At 40.1% G+C, this 22,042-nt stretch overlaps 1 protein-coding gene and 1 non-coding gene across 10 annotated transcripts in view; both read right to left on the bottom strand.

The window, feature by feature from the left end:
- The window catches only part of nek1 (NIMA-related kinase 1), a 69,091-nt gene that overhangs the window by 7,813 nt on the left and 39,236 nt on the right, over nucleotides 1-22,042 (bottom strand). For 7 of the 9 annotated variants that reach the window (XM_042342807.1, XM_042342823.1, XM_042342825.1 and 4 more), the window contains 11 exons: nucleotides 20,491-20,568; nucleotides 13,888-13,983; nucleotides 13,262-13,435; nucleotides 11,288-11,356; nucleotides 9,314-9,560; nucleotides 6,829-6,987; nucleotides 5,334-5,543; nucleotides 4,068-4,182; nucleotides 3,194-3,291; nucleotides 1,534-1,736; nucleotides 395-543 (listed from right to left, as the gene is read on the bottom strand). In XM_042342807.1, coding sequence (XP_042198741.1) covers nucleotides 395-543; nucleotides 1,534-1,736; nucleotides 3,194-3,291; nucleotides 4,068-4,182; nucleotides 5,334-5,543; nucleotides 6,829-6,987; nucleotides 9,314-9,560; nucleotides 11,288-11,356; nucleotides 13,262-13,435; nucleotides 13,888-13,983; nucleotides 20,491-20,568 — 1,598 coding nt within the window. Of the gene's footprint in view, nucleotides 1-394; nucleotides 544-1,533; nucleotides 1,737-3,193; nucleotides 3,292-4,067; nucleotides 4,209-5,333; nucleotides 5,544-6,828; nucleotides 6,988-9,313; nucleotides 9,561-11,287; nucleotides 11,357-13,261; nucleotides 13,436-13,887; nucleotides 13,984-20,490; nucleotides 20,569-22,042 lie in introns of those variants that run through there. The other 2 variants (XM_042342830.1, XM_042342835.1) reach the window with 2 other exon arrangements.
- trnae-cuc lies at nucleotides 7,308-7,379 on the bottom strand. The gene has a single exon. It is a non-coding gene; the product is annotated as a tRNA-Glu (tRNA).

Below are 22,042 nucleotides of genomic sequence, written 5' to 3'. Positions count from 1 at the left end.
GGTGGGTAGTGGGGGATTCTTGGTCAAGACACTGGGAGAAACCCCCTTCTCTGTTTGAATAGTGCAATGCGCGCTTTAATGTCCAAGTGGTCATAATTATTTGAAAATGCAGGTTAGAAACTAAATGCCTCACATACTGCTTAAAGCTTAACTTTTTTTTAAAAAAAACTTAAGGAACTGCTAAACATTAGAGTAATGGTCACTATGAGACTTGAGAGTCAGCCCTAGCATAGTCTTTTGAATACTCAATTTTGAACTGTTTAAGCATATAGTTAAAGCAAATAATAGAATTCAACATCAAGAAGCTGCATTTATATAGTGCCCTTCATGTGGGGTAGCAACCCGGAGCGCTTAAACATTACTTAACTTAATACTTAAATATTCAAATACACACGTGTCTAACTCAGAGTGGTCATCTTCCTTGTTTGGCTCATCTTCCAAATCGTCCAATTCAAGGTTATCCTCTGGCACATCTGTTGTATTATTGTCTTCAAATGTCTTGAACAGTTTACTGAGATCAGGAAGTGAACAGGTTCTCAGCATCTGGGAGAAGAAATGTACAAGATTTTACTTTGAAATGTACTGACTGTCTATTTGTAGATAAACAGAGCAGCCAGTTTGTACATAATAATGCCCCACAAAAAAGACATGACATTTTGTGAGGGAAATGATGACCAGGACACTTATATGGGATCTTTAACATTGACCTGAATAAGAAGGGACCTCAGTTTTTCCAGTTTGAACATAAAAAAAAATTCAATTTACACAGCGCTTTTCAAATTGGGTGGACGGGAGCACATCCCAGTGTGCTGGCCAGTCTATGATTTGCACCCGAGTTAGGGGCTGGATTCAGGAGGGAGAGCGAAGGTGGTGAGAGAAAGATGATCAAAGGCACAACCAAAGAGGAAGGTCTTCATAAGGACCTTGAAAGAATGGAGGGAAGGAGCAAGGTGAGGGAAGGGGCAAGATGTAGGATGGAGGTCCAAAGTGTGGGGCAGTAAGACTGAAAGCCCGACTGCCGATGGTGGGACGGGCAGGCGATGTGAAGCAAGCCAGTGCCTGCTGATTGGAGGGAGTAGTCAGGTTGGTAAGGATTTGAAAGGTCACAGGCAAGACCATGGAGCGCAAAGCATTGAGGGGAAAAAAGAAAAAAAAGGATTGAATTATCCCTAACTACCTCCCCCATTCAAGATACATCTCAAAACATACCTCTTTGGCCACTCTTTTAGTCATTTTTCCCTTGCACTTGTATTAACTTTTTCCAACACTTAAAACCTTTTCTTTTGCAAGTAAAAGAATATTATTCCAATAAAAAGATCTGGCTGAGAAATTGCTCTCATAACTTAAGTGTTTAGTCCTTTGACCATGCAAGGTTATGATGAACTTTTCATCATTTAATTTCCTCGGAAACAAATACAACTTCAAAATAAAATCATAAGCAATGGACTAAAAAAAAGCATGATTAGAATATAGTTATTGAAGGTCAATATTATCTAATATTATTGAGCAATGCGGTACGCAATGCTTCCATACCTTTGGGTTGTTTGCATCAAACAATCCAGTTGACAACCCGATCAGTAGAGAACTTTTGCCTTTGGATTTCGCTGGTGATGTGGAAAAGAACATTAGTTTGAACACTGGTGACTCTTCCTGAGAGGACTCTCTTGACAACACTGCTGCTCGGGGCATCTTTTCGAAAAAAGGTCGACTTTGTAGAGCTTCATCAGTGCGAGATTCTGTTTATGCAAAAAAAAAGTATTAAAAATATGGAAAAGGCAAGAATGCATCAGGCTGTTTTTCAATTAAAAAACACAGAATTGAGTTTCATGTGAAAAGAACAACAACAACAAGATTCCATTTATAAAGCGCCTTTCACGTCAGGAGGACGTCCCAAGGCGCTGCACAATTGGGTCATGACCCGAGCAGGGGGGAAATGGTCAGGGTGAGGGGAGGGAAGGGAGGGAGCGAGCAGGGGGGAAATGGTGAGGGGAGGGAAGGGAGGGAGCGAGGAGGGGGAAATGGTCAGGGTGAGGGGAGGGAAGGGAGGGAGCGAGGAGGGGGAAGAGAGTCGAGAGGGGAGCTGAAGGCTCGGTCAAAGAGAAAGGTTTTGAGACCGGCCTTGAAGGAGGAAAGGGAGGAAGCGGCGAAGGCACTGGGGGATGGAGTTCCAGAGCCTGGGGGCTGAGAGGCTGAAGGCCCGACCACCGATGGTAGGGCGGTTGGGGCGGGGGATGTGGAGCAGACCGGAGCCGGAGGAACGGAGGGTACGGGCAGGTAGGTAGGGGATAGTAGGTTGGAGAGGTAGGAGGGAGCAAGGCCGTGAATGGCCTTGTAGGTGAGGATGAGGATCTTGAAATCAATCCTCTGGGGGATGGGGAGCCAGTGGAGGCGAGCGAGGGTGGGAGTGATGTGGTCCTGGTGCGGGACAGTACACGAGCTGCAGAGTTCTGAATGACCTGCAGTGTGGAGGGAGGTGGCGGGAAGGCCGGCGAGGAGAGAGTTCCCATAGTCCAGCCTTGAGGTGATAAAGGCGTGGACCAGGGTTTCAGCCGCGTGAGGGGTGAGGTAATGCCATAGTCTGGCGATGTTCCGGAGGTGATGGAAGGCGGTGCCAGTTGTGGTGCGGATGTGAGGGAGAAAGGACAGCTCAGGGTCGAACAGAACCCCGAGGTTCCTGACTGGCTTTGAGAGGTGGAGAGTGCAGCCTTGGATGCTGATGGTGTCGGCGCCTGAGGTGCGGAGGCGCTGGCGTGAGCCAATCAGGAGGGCCTCGGGAAGTATAGATTTAATTACTTTCCACAGTGAATGGTAAATTTAGTGTAGATTACCCAGAGAGGCAGACTGTGCCAGCACACTGGAGAGAGAATTAACTATTTGGTGAATAAATTGTCTAAGGAATAGGAAAGAGAGTAGTATACGATTATTTATTCAACCAAATGCTCCTGAATTTCCATTCCTGCGAGTATGAATATCCGTCATAAGGAAAGTATTGTTTCCTAATTTATAATAAACACTCCAAATCAATAACTGGTTTAGCATCTTAAGAAAATCAGATAAAATACTTAAATTCCTGCATTACCTACATTTCCCCATAGTGATTTAGAACCGAAAAGGAAGTAAAACTATTGATTCTAAATGGTAAAAGAGGAACAGAGGAACAGCCACTTAGTTTGAGAAATGTGAACAGAGTAACCTGTATCAGCTTTGCTTTCAGTTTGATCAGCACCCTTCTCTGTGGTCTTGGGCTCATCTTCAGTCTTCTTGTGCTGAGGGACAGCACCATCTACTGGTCTGGGTTGAAACACAGCAAAACAAGAAGATAAACATATGTGTTGCGACAGCAGAATTTTTTATATGGCAGAAACAAATGTTTACACAGAAAAATAAGTGATGGGAAAAATCCCTTTCTCATACATAGGATATATATTGGGTTTATAATGGAAATGTGCTTCTGGTCAAGCTGCTAATTCTCTGAACCAATTCTCCAACTGGTTTAGAGAATTAATTTTGATTCTATATTCAATTTAAACAAAAAGGATCATTGTCTTCTTGCAAATGTTATTGGATTTTATTAGCACGTTTACTGATATGTGGTAGAAATGTGATTTCACCAGTTTAGGTGGACAGAAAGATTGCACAACACTATTCACTGTTCTCTCCCTCACCAAGCTCTGTGAACCTATCACCAGCATCCTCGCCCAGCTCCACATCCCTCAGAGATAGACCCTCAAAACCCTCGTCCTTGCTGTTCTCCACTGCCTTGCTTTGACCTGCTAACTCCATACTGACCTGTTCACTTCCTTCGCTCAGTGTATTCTGGCATGCTCCACGTACCCCACCTGCCCTACCATGAGCATTCGGGACTTCAGCCTTTGCCTCGCCCCCCTCCCTTGCCTTCTAACACAATGTTAGAAATAGAAAGAGTTGCTACACAGCGTGGTACTGTAGCAATGGTATAATTCATGATGGAAGAATTGTTCAGTCAATAGTCGAGTCAATTTGTATTTTGCAAGGTGATCTGATTGTTTTAAATAAAGCTTAAAGAAAACCCTGTCATTTTCGTTTACCTTGCTGACGGAGTCTCTTTTTCCCAAGCATCAGTACTGATTGGAGCTACAGGGACTTCATCTCGATTGATTATTTTTCCTTCTTCTAACATCTCAGCTTCTAAGTCATCCGGTTCTGCAGAGAATATCCAAAAAGACATACTGCAAATGTTTTAATTACGCTTTTTAAAAGCACAAAGATTTTAATTTCACTTAATTTCTAATCAACTATATTTTGTAAAGCACTTGAAACATTAATGTGAAAGATTTTATATAAATATAAGTTATTATTATCTTTAAAGTTGTTTGGGTCAGGGTTCAGAGGCTGGGTTTGATTTTGGAGACTGGGAATTGGAGTCAGTGTCAACCTGTTGATAGCAGCAAAGTCAGAAGGAATTCCATGGAAGAATTTAAGGAGAATGGTGATAGGGGAATACAGGACTGGTGAATGACAGATGATTGAGAAATTGGATCATTAGAGTGAAGAAAAAACTAACACTGTCATCTATGGTTTAGTTTGGACTTGTTTGATTTTTATAAGTATGCATTTGTTATCAAGTGTTGTCTATTTGTAGGGAAATATCAGTCACTCAGATGCTCTTATGGTTCAGTCATTACAACTGAAAACAATATTTACATTTATATTGCGCTTTTCATGTGGTTGAAGAGGTCAGTCTTAAGGGGCAGCAGGGGCAAGGCAGAGGACTCCAAGATGGAAGGGAAATAAAATTGTGGTGAAGATTAACAAATGATGTACAGGACCCAAGCTAAGAAAGTATTTTTATTGTGATATGCTTATTGCCATGTTACACCATGAAACAAACTACTTGGGTATAAATCATGAGCAGCCAGAGAAAAGTGAGAAAGATTATACTTATACTTTTACACTATATTCTTGAATTTAGACACAAGAGGATTTTCTCTGAAACAGCCTTTCTTAGAAGTGAAATTGAAGATACAAATAGCTGTGATGAAAATGGAACAGAGGTTGGATTCATGCCTAAGGTCAGCAAATGTGGGAGAGAGACTCCAAAACAAAAGCAGTCTTGTAAAATAATAGATTCAGTTCCTTGGAAGAAGGATAACAAACTTCTTCCATTGTTCATGATGGAAGGTAGCCATCAAACCACCCACTTAGCCAATGTTTTCTTTTATTATCATAATATCCCTTTCAATAGCCATACACTTGTTCCAGAACACTATTGATTTACTTGTTCCAGAACACTATTGATTTATCCCAGAATACAGTGACATCTGATTGAGAACGAGCTGTGAAACAGAATGTACCTTCTATCTTGCCATCAAACACTGCTGTTTTTGAGATTGAAGTAGGTTCTTCAGTTGGGTGCAAATCATCACTTTTGAAATCACCTGAAACAATATTCTTTTTTGTCATTTCTTCTTTCATTGACTGGTCAATGACCACTGTGGCTTTGTTGTTTGCAGTATCAACCACTACAGTAAGTATCTGGTCAGTTTGATTCAAGCAGCCTTCAGCTGGGTAGAAGCAAAAATCAAACTGTAGATTAGCGACTTAATTTTAGGCTAAGCGGTCTTTCAGTACCTTCAGTAAGTACAAACATCTACTTCTTTACATTTACACTGAACTTAGTTGTTCATAGAGAGACAATTGATTTATTCTAAAACAAAACATTTTCATGTAAAACAAGCTTGAATCCAAAATTAATGTCTGCTATTACTCACACACTTGCTTTTGTTTGCCATTTTCTCCCCCGTTCAAAGCACCAATGTTTGCTCTGGTGCATAGGTCCATGCGTGGGTGGGGGCTGAGGTAAGCGGGATCTCCCTGAAACCTGAGCTGGCTCAAAATGACATGATGGGCAATGGAATATTGGAATTAATTCAATCCTCTATGGCAGTCTCAGTAGTTCAGATCCCAAGACAGGCAGGTCTGCAGTACTCCACAGTACTGCTAATGACAGCTCAGGCAGCCTGGTTCATCAACAGGACTCGCAAGGACAGATTGGTCACTGAGATCAGGGATTCTCCTCAATCAGCTCCTGTTAACACTACAAACCAAAGTCCTAACAGGTAGGGTGGTCCTAGCAAGACAAGCAGCGGGAAGCTTCCAGACAGTGATATCAACAGCAACCAACCTATGCAGTTTTAGCTGATTAAACTCTAGTAGGACCCAAATACACACTCTGGGATCCCTAAGCCTTAGCTCATGCCAACCTGCTAATACTCCACAGAATTAGGTATAGAGACAGGGTAATAATAATAATAATAATCCTTGCATTTGATATAGCGCTTTTCACGTCGGGAGGACGTCCCAAAGCGCTTCACAGAATAGACTGTAAAGTGAATTGACTGTATATTTGTGGGCGAACGCGGCAGCCAATTGCGCACAGCAATGTCCCACAAACAGTCGAGGATTGAAAATGACCAATTTATTATTGTTTTGTTTTGGAGGGATTATTATTAGGCTCTGTGTGGAGTAAGGAAACTTGCCCAAGGTTTCGCCCTGACCTGCCGGGGATTGAACTCAGGTCTCTCACTTGCAAGGGTACATCTCTCTGGGGAGAGTGTGCGAGCTCCATTTCAGAGGCAGGGAATTTGAATGTGAGGTTCTTTACATATGTGGAAATCTCAGTCTGGTTTCAATACACTTAAGCATGGCAATAGGTTTGCTCGTGTGTCAAACACATAGCTGACCAAATAAATACAATGAGTTGAATTTTGTTCTTGCATATGGAAGTCGGTGGTAGGTACGTTTCCCCTTCCTCCAGTGTGGGCTACTGAGACTATCCTGCCTGCTTACCGTCATTTTGATTAGCTGTTGCTCCTGACAATGTTCCAGTCTGTAGTTGCAGATCCGCTTCTCCCAATACTTTCAAAATAGTATCAGAAGGATCTTTCTCCCACACCTTTCGAGGTTCGTCTTTACTAAACAGTTTGATGACTTCCCCTTCAGTTTGAACTAGTTGGAATTTATTTTTGAAAAAAATTATTCTAAGCATCGAAATCAAGATCATGAGATGTCTCAAAAACATTTACTTCACAACAATAATAACAATAATAATCCTTGGATTTGATACAGCGCTTTTCACATCTTCTAGACGTCTCAAAGCGCTTCACAGAATATACTGTAAAGTGAATTGACTGTATATTTGTGGGTGAAGCGCGGCAGCCAATTGCGCACAGCAATGTCCCACAAACAGTCGTGGATTGAAGTGACCAATTTTTTTTTCTTGAGGGATTATTATCAGGCGTGTGGAGTAAGGAAATTTGCCCAAGGTTTCACCCTGCTGGGAATCAAACCCAGGTCTCTCGCTTGAGAGGCGAGTGCTCTAACCACTGAGCTACAGAACTCCACAAATATTCTAAGGAATTCTAAAATAGGCACAAAAAAGAGATCTTTTCTCTATTCCAAAAGTCGATGGACGCACCTCTGATAATTCAGCATTTACCAGACATTTCACTGGACTGTCAGTCTAGACTATTAATCTCAAGACCCAATATTGGGCTTTGAGTTCACAACCTTCTACCCAGAAGTGAGGGAGGAGCAATTCCAACTGAGCCGCACTGACATCCTAAAATACTAGAAAATCAGCACTATTTAAACATTCCATTAGAGTGTAATCTTAACCAAAGCAGTTGTTTTCTTTAAAATAGGCATACATCCTATGTTGTATTTCAGTCTAAAGTTTTGAATTTAAGTAACATTTCCAAATTAACCTGAATATTTTTCTCAAGGTGTAATAAAAAACATTGCAGTTAGCTCACTTTTCTCGGTGTTGGATTTCTCTGGTGTAGTGGCTAAAAAGATACATTTTTAATAATAACTTCACCCTGTGGTCTGGGTGATGTTATTGAGCTAACTGTCGCGTACTGAGTGAGTTCACAACGCTGAAATAGATTTTGTTACCCAGATTAGTCACAAAATAGTAGCCAGATTAGTTACAAACTAAATGAAAGGAGCAACTGTGAGTGACATCATCACAGTTCTCTGTGCACAATTGTATTCTACTTGGATTTTAATTTAGGACAAACTGGTTTACAATACACACACATATCAATGTGATAAGTGTGAGGTGATACACTTAGGTAGGAAAAATGATAGGAGGCAATATAGACTTGGTAGCTCAATCTTAAGGGGGGTGAACATACAGAGAGATCTGAGTGTTGAAGTAAGCGAATCATTAAAGGTAGTGGGGCAGGTAGATAAGGCAGTAAAAAAGGCATTTAGTGTACTGAGCTTCATTAGTAGGGGCATAGAGTATAAGAGTAGGGAGGTTATGGTTAATCTATACAAATCACTGGTTAGGCCTCAGCTTGAGTACTGCGTCCAGTTCTGGGCACCTTACTTCAGGAAGGACATTAAGGCACAGGAAAGGATGCAGAGGAGATTCACGAGAATGATACCAGGAATGGGGAACCTTAACTATGAGGACAGGCTGGAGGAGTTAGGATTTTCCCATTAGAGCAGAAAAGGTTACGTGGGGACCTGGTAGAGGTCTTCAAGATCATGAAAGGTTTCGACAGGCGAGATAGGGAAAAGCTGTTTCCACTGGTAGGTGTGTCTGTAACTCGTGGTCACAGTCTTAAGATATCTACCAAAAGAAGCAGAGGGGAGGTTAGAAGAAATTTTTTCACTCAGCGAGTTGTTCGAATTTGGAATGATCTGCCTGAAAGGGCAGTGAAGTCCGATTCGATAACAGCTTTTAAGAGAGAACTGGATAGGTGTCTGGAGAAGACGGGTTTGCAGGGTTATGGGAAGAAAGCTGGTGGTTGGGGTTAGTGAAAGTGACTTGCTCTGTCAAAGAGCCGGCACAGACTCGATGGGCCGAATGGCCTCCTTCTGTGCCGTAACATTCTATGAATAAAAAATATCTCTGCTTACACACACACACACTATAAGCACCATGAGGAACTAGTTGGGTTAAATGGTTAGTTTACATGCTGCAACAGTGGCTGAAGTAGTACTAAAATGCGTGTGCTTTACAGAAGAAGCCAATGTCTTTTAATAGTACACACTACATACGTATCTTACCTTACTCCTACATTTCTAAGCTTAAATTACATATACCTTTTATTTTGAGCGAGTGTTAAGGTTACTTTATTGTATATGTGGAATAGATTACTCAGGGAGGCACTGGAGGATCAGATAGTTATTTGTTGAAGTCAATGGAGCAATACAAAAAATGGAGTATGTTTTACTTGTATACTTTTACTTTTATACTGGGACTGCAGATGGATCTGGTTCTATCCATTCCTGCTCCTATGCATTCCTGCTTCACGCTTACCCTTTATCCCTGTGCAGGTTTCTTCAAGTGTAAGCTGAGCAAGAGGAATGACGGGAGGTGGCTCTGCCTCCCACCTCTTTCTTTCACTTGCAGACTGAGCCCCGTCCTCCACCTTCTGTTCTTCCACTTGTGGAGGAATGTCTTTTGGAGTTTCCGGACTTACTCCGAACAGCCTTCTCTCCAAATCATGGTTTTCCTGAGCTTTGAAATTCTGATTTAACCTGCGCAAAATCTCCTGTTTCTCCCTCTGAATAAAAAGACACAAGACGGTTACCTTATGTGAAGAGACTACGCAGGGTCCATTCATAGCTGTTCTGGTGGTTTGGGTAAAGCAGTTCCAAATTAGGTCGAGGTCATTACTTAATAATAATAATCCTTGCATTTGATATAGCGCTTTTCACATCGGGAGGACGTCCCAAAGCGCTTCACAGAACACACTGTAAAGTGAATTGACTGTATATTTGTGGGCGAACGCGGCAGCCAATTGAGCACAGCAATGTCCCACAAACAGTTGTAGATTGAAAATGACCAATTTCTTATTGTTTTGGTTTTGGAGGGATTATTATTAGGCTCTGTGTGGAGTAAGGAAACTTGCCCAAGGTTTCGCCCTCTGCCTGGAATTGAACTCAGGTCTCTCGCTTGCAAGGCGAGTGCTCTAACCACTGAGCTACAGGACTCTACTTAATCATTAATTGTTTCACCGCCACATTATTAAAAAGTAAATTACTCACCACAGAGAGGACAGACATAACTCATAATAATAAATAATAGCATTTGATATAACACCTTATCACATCCTGTAGCTCAGTGGTTAGAGCACTCGCTTCGCAAGAAAGAGACCTGGGTTTGATTCCCGGGCAGGGCGAAATGTTGAGGAAGTTTCCTTACTCCACACGCCGTTGTTTACCGAGCAGTAAGTAGGAATCCGGTTGTTAGTCAATTGGCAGATCGCTTTTCGGGGGTAATAATCCCTCCAAAAATAAAAATAATAATAATAAATTGGTCACTCAATCCACATCTGTTTGTGAGACACTGCTGTGCGAAATTGGCTGCCACGTTTCGCCCACACAATATACTGTAAAGTGAGTTGAAAAAAAAATTGGTCCCACAACGTCACCATATTTTGTGGGCGAAAACTGCAGCCAATTGCGCACGGTGACCTTTTATTTTTTAAATGGAATTATTATTATTACTATTATTATATTACCCCAGAAAGCGATCCTCCAATTGACTAATAAACGGGTTCCTACTTATTGCTAGGTAAACAGGCGTGTGCAGTAGGGAAACTTGCTCAAGGTTTCGCCCCACCTGGGAATCAAACCCAGGTCCTTTCGCTTACCAGATCACTGTGGTTTACAACAATAATAGTAATAATCCTTGCACTGGATATAGTGCCTTATTACAACAATAACAAATTATATTTGTCCAGCGCCTTTCACGGCAGGAGGACATCCCAAGGTGCTGGACAGTCAGAGATCTGCACCAGAGCTGCTTGTTGAGATCAAGAGTGGTGGAGGACGGGGAGGGCAGTGGTTGGAGGGTGACTGAAGGCACGGTCGAAGAGGAGGGTCTTGAGATGAGTCTTGAAGGAGGCGGGGGGGGGGGGGGGCGGGGTGAGGTGGAAGGACTGTGGGATTGAGTTCCAGAGATTGGGGCAGAGTGGCTGAAAGCCCTCGTGCTAATGGTCATGTCTTCGAGACGTCTCAAAGCGCTTCACAGAATATACTGTAAAGTGAATTGACTGTATATTTGTGGGTGAAACATGGCAGCCATTTGCCCACAGCAGTGTCCCACAAACAGTCGGGGATTGATTGTTAAAATTATTATTATTTTTTGAAGGGATTATTACCCCCTGAAGACTGATCTGCCAATCAACAATAAACCGGGTTCCTACTTACTGCTAAGTAAACAGAGGCGCGTAGAGTAAAGAAACTTGCATAATGTATCGCACTGCCTGGGATACACAACACTCACCTGGATAACAGAAGGGTCTGGCTTTTTTATATCCTCTGAACTTTCTTTGAACAATGTAGATTCTCCCTCCTTATACAAGAACAAGAGGAAAGCATTTAATTTTATGATTTGTTATGCAACAGCCACATCGTAATGATAAAATCCAACAGTATTTGCAAATAATAATATTTGCATTTGATGAAACACGTATAACATTGAAATGTCTCAAATGCTACATAGGATTTACTGCAAAGTATTAGAGACTGTATTTTGTAGGCAAATGCGGAACCCAATTTGCACACAACAGTGACCCACAAACAGCCATGAAGTGAATGACAAATTGTATCTGGGGGATTGTTGGCCACGACACCGGGGAAAACTCTCTTCTCTTTTCAAGTAGTACCATGGGATATTTAACCTCCATCTATACAGGCAGTTGGGTCCTTGATTTAAAGTCTCATCCAGAACAAGTCACCTCTGACAATGCAGCACTTCCCAAACACTGTATTGGAGTGTCAGCCCAGACTATGTTGAGTATTGTGTAATGATTCCGATCAACTTAAAATTGTGAGTGCTTAAGGGAAACTAGAGTCTAGAGCGAATATATGTTATGTGCAAAGTATTCCAACTGGAAATACAAAACAGCCTTAATTTCTTTACTTTGAGATCATAGTCAAGACACTTATCCTGCACTGGACTGTTTATGTTTCAAGAATGATTAGATTTCCCTCCAACCTGCAAGTCCAGTAGTATGTTTTAAAATTCCTAATCAAACCATAATCAAATATGCAAAAGGAATAAAACGTCAGGAGTTGAAAATATATCATAAACCACAATGGAGTGAGTAGCTAATCAATATCATCTCAATATTAAATACAAAATTAAAAGTCAGAGTAAAGGACAGCTTCTCAGACTGGAAAGCAGTAGGAAGTGTTCCACAAGGATCTGTATTAGGAACGCTATTGTTAATCATTACATAAATGATTTGGACTATGCAATCGTGAATTTACTTTGGCATTCTCTTGTGTTGGCTGCACATTACTTTATTTCTTAGCTTAAGTACCATCTTCCCATTCTTCACTTAAAGTTCAACCTACACTTAGAAATAAGCAGCATATCATTTAAATCAGGGGATGGAGAGGAAACACTGGAACTTTGTGGTCAAATTTGGAGCTCATGTGATATTTACAATTGATATACCAGAAGTGGGTTCCTCCAAGCTGTTTCCAATAGTAAAGCTCAAGAAAAAAATACTTAGGACTACTGGTTCACAATCTTTTAATTCGAGTTAGCAGGATACCAGACTTTTTACTGTCTTAACACAGGTTATGGGATAGCAGTTTTTTTTTTGCTGTTTTTTATTGTCAGTTAGAGGGATATCTGCTTACTAAAAAATTGGAATCTCAAGAGCTAACCATCCACCAATGATGGTTGGCCTCAATCAACACCAAACAAAACTGCCTTACTAACTGCAACTGTGTAAGCTGTGAGACTGGCATCAATATTTGGGGCTTGAAACAGCAACCTTCTAACTTGTGAGAGTGCTATCAACTGACAGGTTATTGATTTGTAAGTGGAAATGATAGAACAAGTGACTTTTATCAAATAGACAATCCATTATCATATTTTTAAAATAGATACTTTTCAGGCTAACCCTTGAAAAAAAATGGGAGGCAGGAGAAAACACCAACTACACATATATAAGGCCTCTGTGGATAAAGGACATTCACCATGCCCCTACAGTTCTCCACACACACAGTTCCTGATAACAACAATATAAGGGACAGAGCATTGGAAACCTGTACATCTTGATCATGAATGGTTAAATGCAAAGACATTAGCCTTGGAGCACTTTCAGTGACTGACTGAGTGATTGACTGAGATGTGATTTTTTTTCAAGGAGTCCACCCCTAATCACCCTCACCGTTTTGACTGGGTAAGGTGCATAACCAAAATAAGAAATACAAATGTGTTGGACAGCTAGCAAATACTTACAATGCCAACATCCTTTAGAGCAGCAGTCATTGAAATAGCAGGCGTACTGGATTTCGCTGGTGACTGTGGTTTGGAAGATGGGGCAGATGCCAGTCGCCCATGTGAAGGAGATGAAGAAGGCGTTCCTGCCATAGAACCAGCTACAGACGGATGCTTAAATCCTTTTGCTGCAAGCTATTATGTAAAAATACAGTGTTTAAATCTCATAAAAGTTAACGTAGAAAACTAAGAGTTTTAATTTGCAATGTCTTAAGAGCATGTAACCTTATAATCAAATCCATAAGTTCAGGCCACATCTCTACACTTCCATCCAAACCAAGTCAGATGCCCGACAATGGTACAATGAACAATTTTATGCAGAGTTTTTGCATGAACAAAGCAAGCACAAAAATTGAATCAGTAATCTGATTTAGTTCATGTCCAGAATCTGGATCTCATAATATTTAGATATTTTAGTTTTGCCACTAAGCAACTAATTATGATTGTTTCTATGGCAATGTCCAGCACATACTTACATTATATTATTTAATAGTAAAGCAATCCTTGCCTGCTGCAAAGCAGATTTTCGTGCTAAGGACTAAAATTACTTGCTTCAAAATGGTATCTTACAGAAATAAAGTTCTTACATGTTCTTCAAACGCTCTCTTCTCTCTTTCATAGGCCTCTCTTCTCTTTTTCTCAAGCTGTTCTTTCAGCACTGCAGCTCGTGCATTTGCTTGAGCCTGTAAAATAGGTTTCGGCTCTTCACAAAAAGCAATTCTGCAATGTTTATACAGGTCCAAGAAAAAGATTCTACAAACATTATAGTCAATCGAACTTAAAGCTACACTGATTTAGTGCAGCTGGCCCGGTGTAGCTATTTCTTAAAAACAAGATCTTCATTCAAGAAATGCATTTGCAAAAATAAATTTACACACAATAATCAGTTTAACCAGACGTGGCTTGTTTTGAAAAATGTTCCATTTGTATGCGCTCGGTGTTCTACTATTTGCTGCTTTTTAATTATGTTTCCACCCACTGGGGAAAGTACCTATTGGAGCAGACTGCAGAACCAGAAACATTTCCAGATATTGGTCTCCACCAAACAAAATATTTCTCATAAAACAGACGTCTACAATGAGGGACATCATTCTGTAATAAACATGGGGTACTACAGCATTAAACGTGTTTAAAAGGCACTGTGCAAATATCAAACTCAGATGAATAATGTTTAAATGAATATAAATAGGAAGGAAACTTGGTTGTAATTGCAAAGTGGGATTCTGTTCAAGAATATGTTACAGAAGTGATATAATAGACATTGTATCTGTGAAATTACAGCCTTGAAATCAATGAAGCATTCTATTCACAACAGTGATTTTATTAATTTTTCAGTCTTTTTGGATGACGAGTTTCAATGGTCAAGTGCACTTTCTCATGTTGTTGATAGGGCATGATATCCACATGGGAAGATTAACAATCATGAATTAAATCCCACATATTTACTGAACAATAAACAGTGATCATTGAGATACAAAACATTAAATGTATTGTAAAACTTTCAGTGCAAAATATCAGTACCGATTCTTCTAATAGAAAAAAAGTCCAAGTCTAACGTGACTTCTCCAATTCCCTGCTTGCCAACTTCACCCCCTCAAAAGCTCCAGATCATCCAGAGGTCCAGATTTGTCCCAGCCCTGGGGTCCACGATCCCATTACTCCCATCCTTGCCTGGCTCCACTAGCTCTATCACAAGCGGAGCAACTTTAAGATCCTTGTTCTTCAAATGCTTCCACGCCTTGCCCTACCCTAACTCTGTGATCTTCTGAGGTCTGTAGGAATCACTCTGTTCAATCAACAGGGCAGCAGTTCAGTGGACACACAGGGGCTAATTTTGGTCGAGCTACTAATTGTAAAGGCAGATGGGCAAGAATGTGAAAAGGCTTGTAGATAGGTGAACCAAAAAGCCCTTGACTTGTCAACTAGCGAGGGTTAAGGGGGTTAGTTTGTGACACAAACCAGACAGGAAATGGCAAACCAAATCCAAGTTATGAAAGGAGCCAAAATAACAATCAGCCAAATGGAGGAATAGAGTAGGATAGAATTGTTACCTGCAACAGGATAGTAAGCAAAATAATGACTCTCTTAGAGACAGAAAGTCTAAAAAGGCATTTATACCAAACACCTAAAAGGATGAGATTAGGGGTGGAATTAGGACCCCTATAATTCTGAATTCCAGATCTGGAAGTGGCAAAACAGTCACAGACAAATGATCATTTATCTCAAGAATAAAAAACAGATGATGACAGCTGTCGATCTAAACACATGGCATTCAATTGGAGGTAACTGTGCCCCATCTCAGCCACAAAGCGAGGATCTAGTACAAATGGTATATTAATCAGAACTCTGGTTCAGACTCAGATTCACAGAGATTTGTTGACGAACAGATTCAACTTGAGAAATGTGATTAAAAAAAGAAGCTCCACAGCCCTGCTACAGGGAAACAAAGAGCAAGAAAGAGGTTGGAGTAACTAAAGCAAGACTCTAAAAGAGCTCTGCTGTAAATAATGTAGACTAAGCTTCCCTTAGTGAAGTTAAATTACCTGTAAAACGCTAAAGAGCATTGACAAAGTAAGAAAATCAAAGGTGAAAGATCCAAAAAAAGGACACCAACAAACCAGAAGGAGATGACATTTGATCTTAAATAAAGTGATCCTTCAGTTACCCTCCTACCCACCACCTCCACCGCTCCTGATCCCAACCCCCAGCTCGGCTGCCCATCTTTGACTGACCTTGGCTGGTGCGCTTTGGGTCATCTACCCAACTGTAGAGCGCCTTGGGACGTCCTCCCGACATGAAAGGCGCTCTATAAATGGAATCTTGTTGTTGTTGTTGATGTGAAAGACGCTATACAAATGTAATATGTTGTTGTGTTCATTATATCAGGTCTTTCAAGTGGGGAGAATGTCTCACGAGTTTTACAAAGACTGCATGGGAGTCGAGCTGGGAGGGAAATAGGGAGGAGAGAAATGACCAAAGGCACAAATATAGGTCTTTTTTTTACAGGTTTTAACACAGATGGGATGAGGGAATTTGGAAGAGTGACGTATTGTTTGAACACAACAACCAACAAGAGGGACAAGAGGCTATAGGACATCTAACAAAGTGATATTGGGTTGATCTTTCCCTCCTGAATTGACACCTAAATCCTCAAATGTGGACTTGAATACAAAATGCATTTCTTTATCTAAACACTCAAACTCTACAAGTAAAATTATTTTTCGCTAAATGGCTATTTTTATCGAACTAATATTCTTACACTTTTGGAGGTTCTCTCGTCCAGGGTACTTGAACGATTGAAACAACTTAAATTTCTTAAATATGGGATCCCTATTGGGGATCCAAAATAATTTTCTTACAATTTATACACCCCATCCACCCCTACCTCTGGACTAACTCTGGCGTACTTCATGTTCTCCATCTGTCCCACTATCGACTCGACTCTCTGGAATTCTCTTCCGAATTCCCCCAGCCTTGCCCAACCAACCTAAAAAATCTCTTTGATGCTGCCTTTGGCCACCTAATCACCCCTAGCTCTCCCTCCCAGGTCAGATCTAATGCATCTAATTTATTGGTCCTCCCCTCCACCACCCATTGCCCATCTCCCTCCTAGTTCAAGTGAAAGACTCTATACAATGCAAATTATTGTTTTAGCTGATCAGAAAGGTAATGATTTGTCTTCAAATGCACACAATTACTCTGCATAAAGATAACTGGAATAGGCCATCCCACCCAGCGATCCCATTCCATCATTAAATCATAGATTTTTCGAAGCAATTTCCCCACCATTCCTCAATAATCCCTCAATACCCTTACTTCCCAAATATCTGTTGATCTCGCTTTTAAACATCCTAATGAATGCTGCTAAAGCCTCCTGTGGCAGAGGATTGTACAATTTGCACACCCCTCTGTGTGACCAAACGTTTTCTGAGCTCATTTCTAATCAGCATAGCTCTAATTTTAAAATGTCTCCACTTGTGCTAGAAGATAATCTATAAGAAGATAAAAGTGAGAAAAAAAATACAGAAGTATTTGGAAAAATAGCCAAAGACTTAAAATGCTGTCAGGATTTATGGGAAGATTTCATATTTAAAATGTACAATAATAGATACATTTTAAAAATCCTGTGAGGTGGGGGGGTGCAGAAAATCAAAAAGGAAAGATGTTGAAGCAAGTAAACTAGATCAAAGTTGCATGATCCTACACACTATATCAAAAATGTTCTCTCGCAGAAATTATTAAAGCAATGACAGGACAATATTTCCAATAGTTAAATGCGGTTTTGAAAGATATAACAATATTAGGTGGCCAGCAAATAAACAGCACAGGGATATTATGGAACATTGTTTTGCAAAGGTCTTCTTGGACTCATCTTGGTTCATTCATAACCTGCTGAACTATTGCCCTGGAAATGCTGCACTGCACTTCAGTAAACCTTTTGAAGAACTGAAGCTTTTTCTCAACTGCAATTTAATATTTTTTTTAAAAACGCATCTTCTAAAGTTCAAGTCTGCCATACAACATTCTCAAACAGGTCTCACTTAGTTCAAACTTGAGAATTTGTAATGGTTTGAAATTGTACTTACAATACATTGAAATTGTTTCTACAATACCAGCCCAGACACTTCAGTCAAGGATCATGTCTACAATTAACCAACCACAGAGCAACGCTTTCAGCTATTGAAAATTTCAATTACCAGCTCAATAAAAATGAACTAAATCACCTTCGGGGTAGGAGGAGGACTTAGTTGAATACAAAAAAAACATCTTATATTGAATTTCATACAATAAAGAGGAACAGTTTTTGAATCTTGACTGGTGCGTCACGGGAATCAAGGCACTTTCCCACGAGAGGCAGGGGAAATTGGCAAAGTAACTCACAGCGCTCTATAACACTTCTCAATGGCTATTTGCAGAGCACCAGTAGAAATGCATGGGAATAGGCTCCTTGCCCACCCAGTTGGCCGGAGAACAGCAGTGTGAAACAATACAAGATGGGAGAAAAATGTGAACAAAAATGATTTGACAAAAAAAATGCAAGGATGTTAAAATGAAATTCATTATAGAACACCACTTAAATGAGTCAGCTTCACAGGTTAATATGGTATATTACAGCAACATGTTTAGTATTCCTCATTCTTCACATTGTTCATCAAATACCAGTTTTCTGTAAATCAACAAATCCCATTTTAAAATGGGATATTTGTGATATTATTATAAATATGTTTGTGATCTTATTAAAAACTATATTAAAAAAATCAAAAACATTTTCTAGACACACCCAATGCTGTTATAATCTAAATATTGAAGTCCAAAATTTGTAGAAACGTGGACAAAACTCAACTTAAAAATGGCATGAATGAAAAATACCACACGGGTCCAGATCAGGTCCCCTTCAAAGCTGAGGTTAAGAAATATTGGGGAGAGGTACCTGTACCTCTATTTTCCATCTAATCGGAATTTACCTAACCCTGGTTGTTTGATCCAAATTTAAACAGGAAGAAGTCAAGCAACCCTCACCATGACAAGCACAACAGTCCAACTATATAAAGCATGAAGGTGACACTCAGCCAGTTTTCTCTTCTCTTTTATTTTAAATAACAATTGGAAAACATCCATTACAAAACATCCTCAACCTGATGCTCAGTCCATCTTCAAAACAAGGCTTGTTTAAACTGCCTCCCTTATTTTATTTTATTATAACCCTATTGATCCTTCGTTGCATTCTTTTGGACTCAGCCACTTCACTCTTCCAAAATTATATGCTATACACTTCCCAATGCCAACATATAAAACGGCAGTTGTGTTTCTAAATCTAAGTGAAATTCAGGAAAACCAGTGAGGGAATGTCATACAATGAGTTACTTTCAAGTGCAGTCACAGTTACGCAGCTAAACTACCAACAACTTCACAGGTGAATAACAATTTTGTTTGTTTAATTTGAAGGAAGAGTACAAGCAGTATTGGCCTGGACACCAGCAGATTTCCTTCTGCTTGTTTTTGAAATACTATCAAAGGATTGAAAATGTTCACATAAACCACAAGACATAAACTATAAGAACGGTGCAGGCCTTGTTCAGTGCTGCAATAAAAGTCTCCTCTTAGATTCTGAGCCTAAGTCCTTGAGTGGGACTTGAACCTCCACACTTCTGACCCAGAGATAAGAAGATTGTCAACTGGGAGAGAATCATGTGTAATGAGTCTCCTGGCAAAAATCCATTCCTACAAAGGTAATTCTTCGATGTTCAGTCTCACTTTGCTTGGATCTGAAAAGGCTTGTACAGGACACATGCAACAGTCACTTACAAGGGCACACCACTATGAAAGAAGTGCAATTAAGGTCTGTAAGCCTCAACTCGTCCACTAATAGTTCCTCCACAGAAACTCTAGAGTTGTTCTCAAACCAACATCAGTGATATATCTCCTCTAAATCCAACTAGTATGGTGGCAGTGTATCACCGATAGTATAAATAGGAACTTCTTGGTTTAGTCGTTTCAACCATGTTTGCTTGTGAAAACTATTTTGGCTATAACCCAGGTTCAAAACAAGTTTTCTGCTGCAGCACCAGTTTTTAAGGAAAACAATGCGTGGAAGCACAGAGTATGTCGGGAACATTACACACTCAACAAATGTTGGTAATAATACTCCTAGCACCATCTTAGCACAAAGGCAACAAAATATTTGGATTTGGGTAGAACTCAATTCAAAATTAATGCCCAGCAATATGAACAGCCTGGTCTATTACCAAGTCCATAAAAGAGGCAATAGATTGGAATTTTAATTTCTCCTCAGCTATTCTATACGCAGCTTGATTGGTCAACTTAGTTTAGACTTTTGGGTCAACCCAAAGATATTATAGCCTGAGAAGCCCTGTGAATTCCTGGTAATTCAACGCACTAAGTGCGGTCAGTCAATAAGTATGGTCATCATAGACTGGAAAGAGCTACCTACAGCTTAATCAGATTTTTTGTAAAAAACACAAGTTATCAAGGATGGAAGAAAAAACCTTGTTTGAATGAAGTGGATTGTAAGCCAACAAGTTCTCATAGTTTGGTGACCCAAACAAAACTCATACTCTTTTTAAAAATAAATTGGTGGAAATAGGGTTCATTAGATTACTGTGTTTAAATGACCATTCAAGATAAATTGACATTTCATATATATTGGTTGTAAAATTAACAAATTTTACCTTAAGCGCTTCAATCTTCTTGCGCCTCAAGTCAGCCTCATCACTGGATTCCGTTCCATCTGAACCATCACTGTCACACTAAATAATCATATTGGGAAAACTAAAACACTGTGTTGCTGCAGATACGAACAAGTTCACTGATCTTATTTATATTACGAACAGTTCCAAACGTGCCAGATACTCCATAATTAGCGCCAGCGCCTTGGGACGTCCTACCGACATGAAAGGCACTTTACAAATGTAATTGTATTTACAACCAGAATTATCACAAAATTATTGGTTATGTACAATGTATAATAAATAAAAATACTGCATTTGATACAGCGCTTTTATGTCTGGAGAATGTTTAAATGCTTCACAGAATATATTCTAATATTTAGTGTCTGTATTTTGTATGCAAAATGCAACAGCCAATTTACACACACCAAAGTCCCACAAAAGCCCATGAAGTGAATGACCTATGTTATCTAGGGGGACTTTTGGCCAAGACCAGTAAATTCAGAACAAATCTGCGGAAATATTACTTCAGTGAGCGAGTAGTAAACTTATAGAACAGGCTCCCTAGGGAGACAGTGGATGCAGAAAATGTTGTTTGTTTTGAGAGCAAATTAGATAAGATTTCTGCTAGAAAATAATATCTTGGGATACAGTTTATATTTTGGGACACGATAAGTCAAGCGACTGCCAGGATTGTGGAAGGTGAACTAGATGGACCTAATTCTTATGTTCTTATGTTCTTGAAACACCAGGAGAAACTCCCTTCTCTTTCCTGAAAAGTGCCACAGGATCTTTAACATCATATCATAAAATATTTCGACAGATATGCTTTTCGTTCCAATCACAGACAAAATACAAAGTTTGAACCGTGGGGTAAAATTTCTCTTGCCATTCATTAAATATTGTGACTTTGAACATATGCACTTAAGAATGAGAAAATCTCAGTAGAAACTGTCATCACTAAACTTGAACATATGGCAAGCGAAATTTCCCAACTTGGACAAGTCACTACCCTCAAATTTCTGGAGGGTTGTAGAGGTTTAGACCGAAAGAAGAGATGCATAAAGTAGGATGTGAAACACCTTTGGGATTGAGCATGGCACAATAAAACAAAATCGTCCTGCAGTATTACTGACATGGAACAGTACATAAACCAAAAAATGGGGGCATTGCAAGAGAGCATCTTCATTGGATTGCAATAGTTTTGGACTCACGTGCACAAGGCTGTGCTTTTGAAAAAGAGCATATTGTGCATGTGGTAATGGACCATTGCAGTTCACAGATTCAATTCCCCACATTCCTAACTTGCTAATTACAGTCTCACCTCCATGAGAACCATTAAGAAACGGCCAAAAGGAAAGATTTGTTGAACATAAGAGGGGGAGGAGAAATTAACACTGCTCCTGATCTGCTGCATCTTTCCTAGCAGCTAACTCACAGCAGCACTGTGGAGGCATGAATATGGGAGTTGGCAATCTACCTGCCCTGCTGGGCTAGGAACTGGGAGAAAATAAAAGCAATACCTGTAGAAAATTGCTAAAACATGGCAGCTTTT

Source organism: Callorhinchus milii, unplaced genomic scaffold, assembly GCF_018977255.1.
Source record: "Callorhinchus milii isolate IMCB2004 unplaced genomic scaffold, IMCB_Cmil_1.0 Scaffold1, whole genome shotgun sequence".
NCBI classification, from domain to species: domain Eukaryota; kingdom Metazoa; phylum Chordata; class Chondrichthyes; order Chimaeriformes; family Callorhinchidae; genus Callorhinchus; species Callorhinchus milii.
This window is presented reverse-complemented; position numbering and strand designations above follow the sequence as displayed.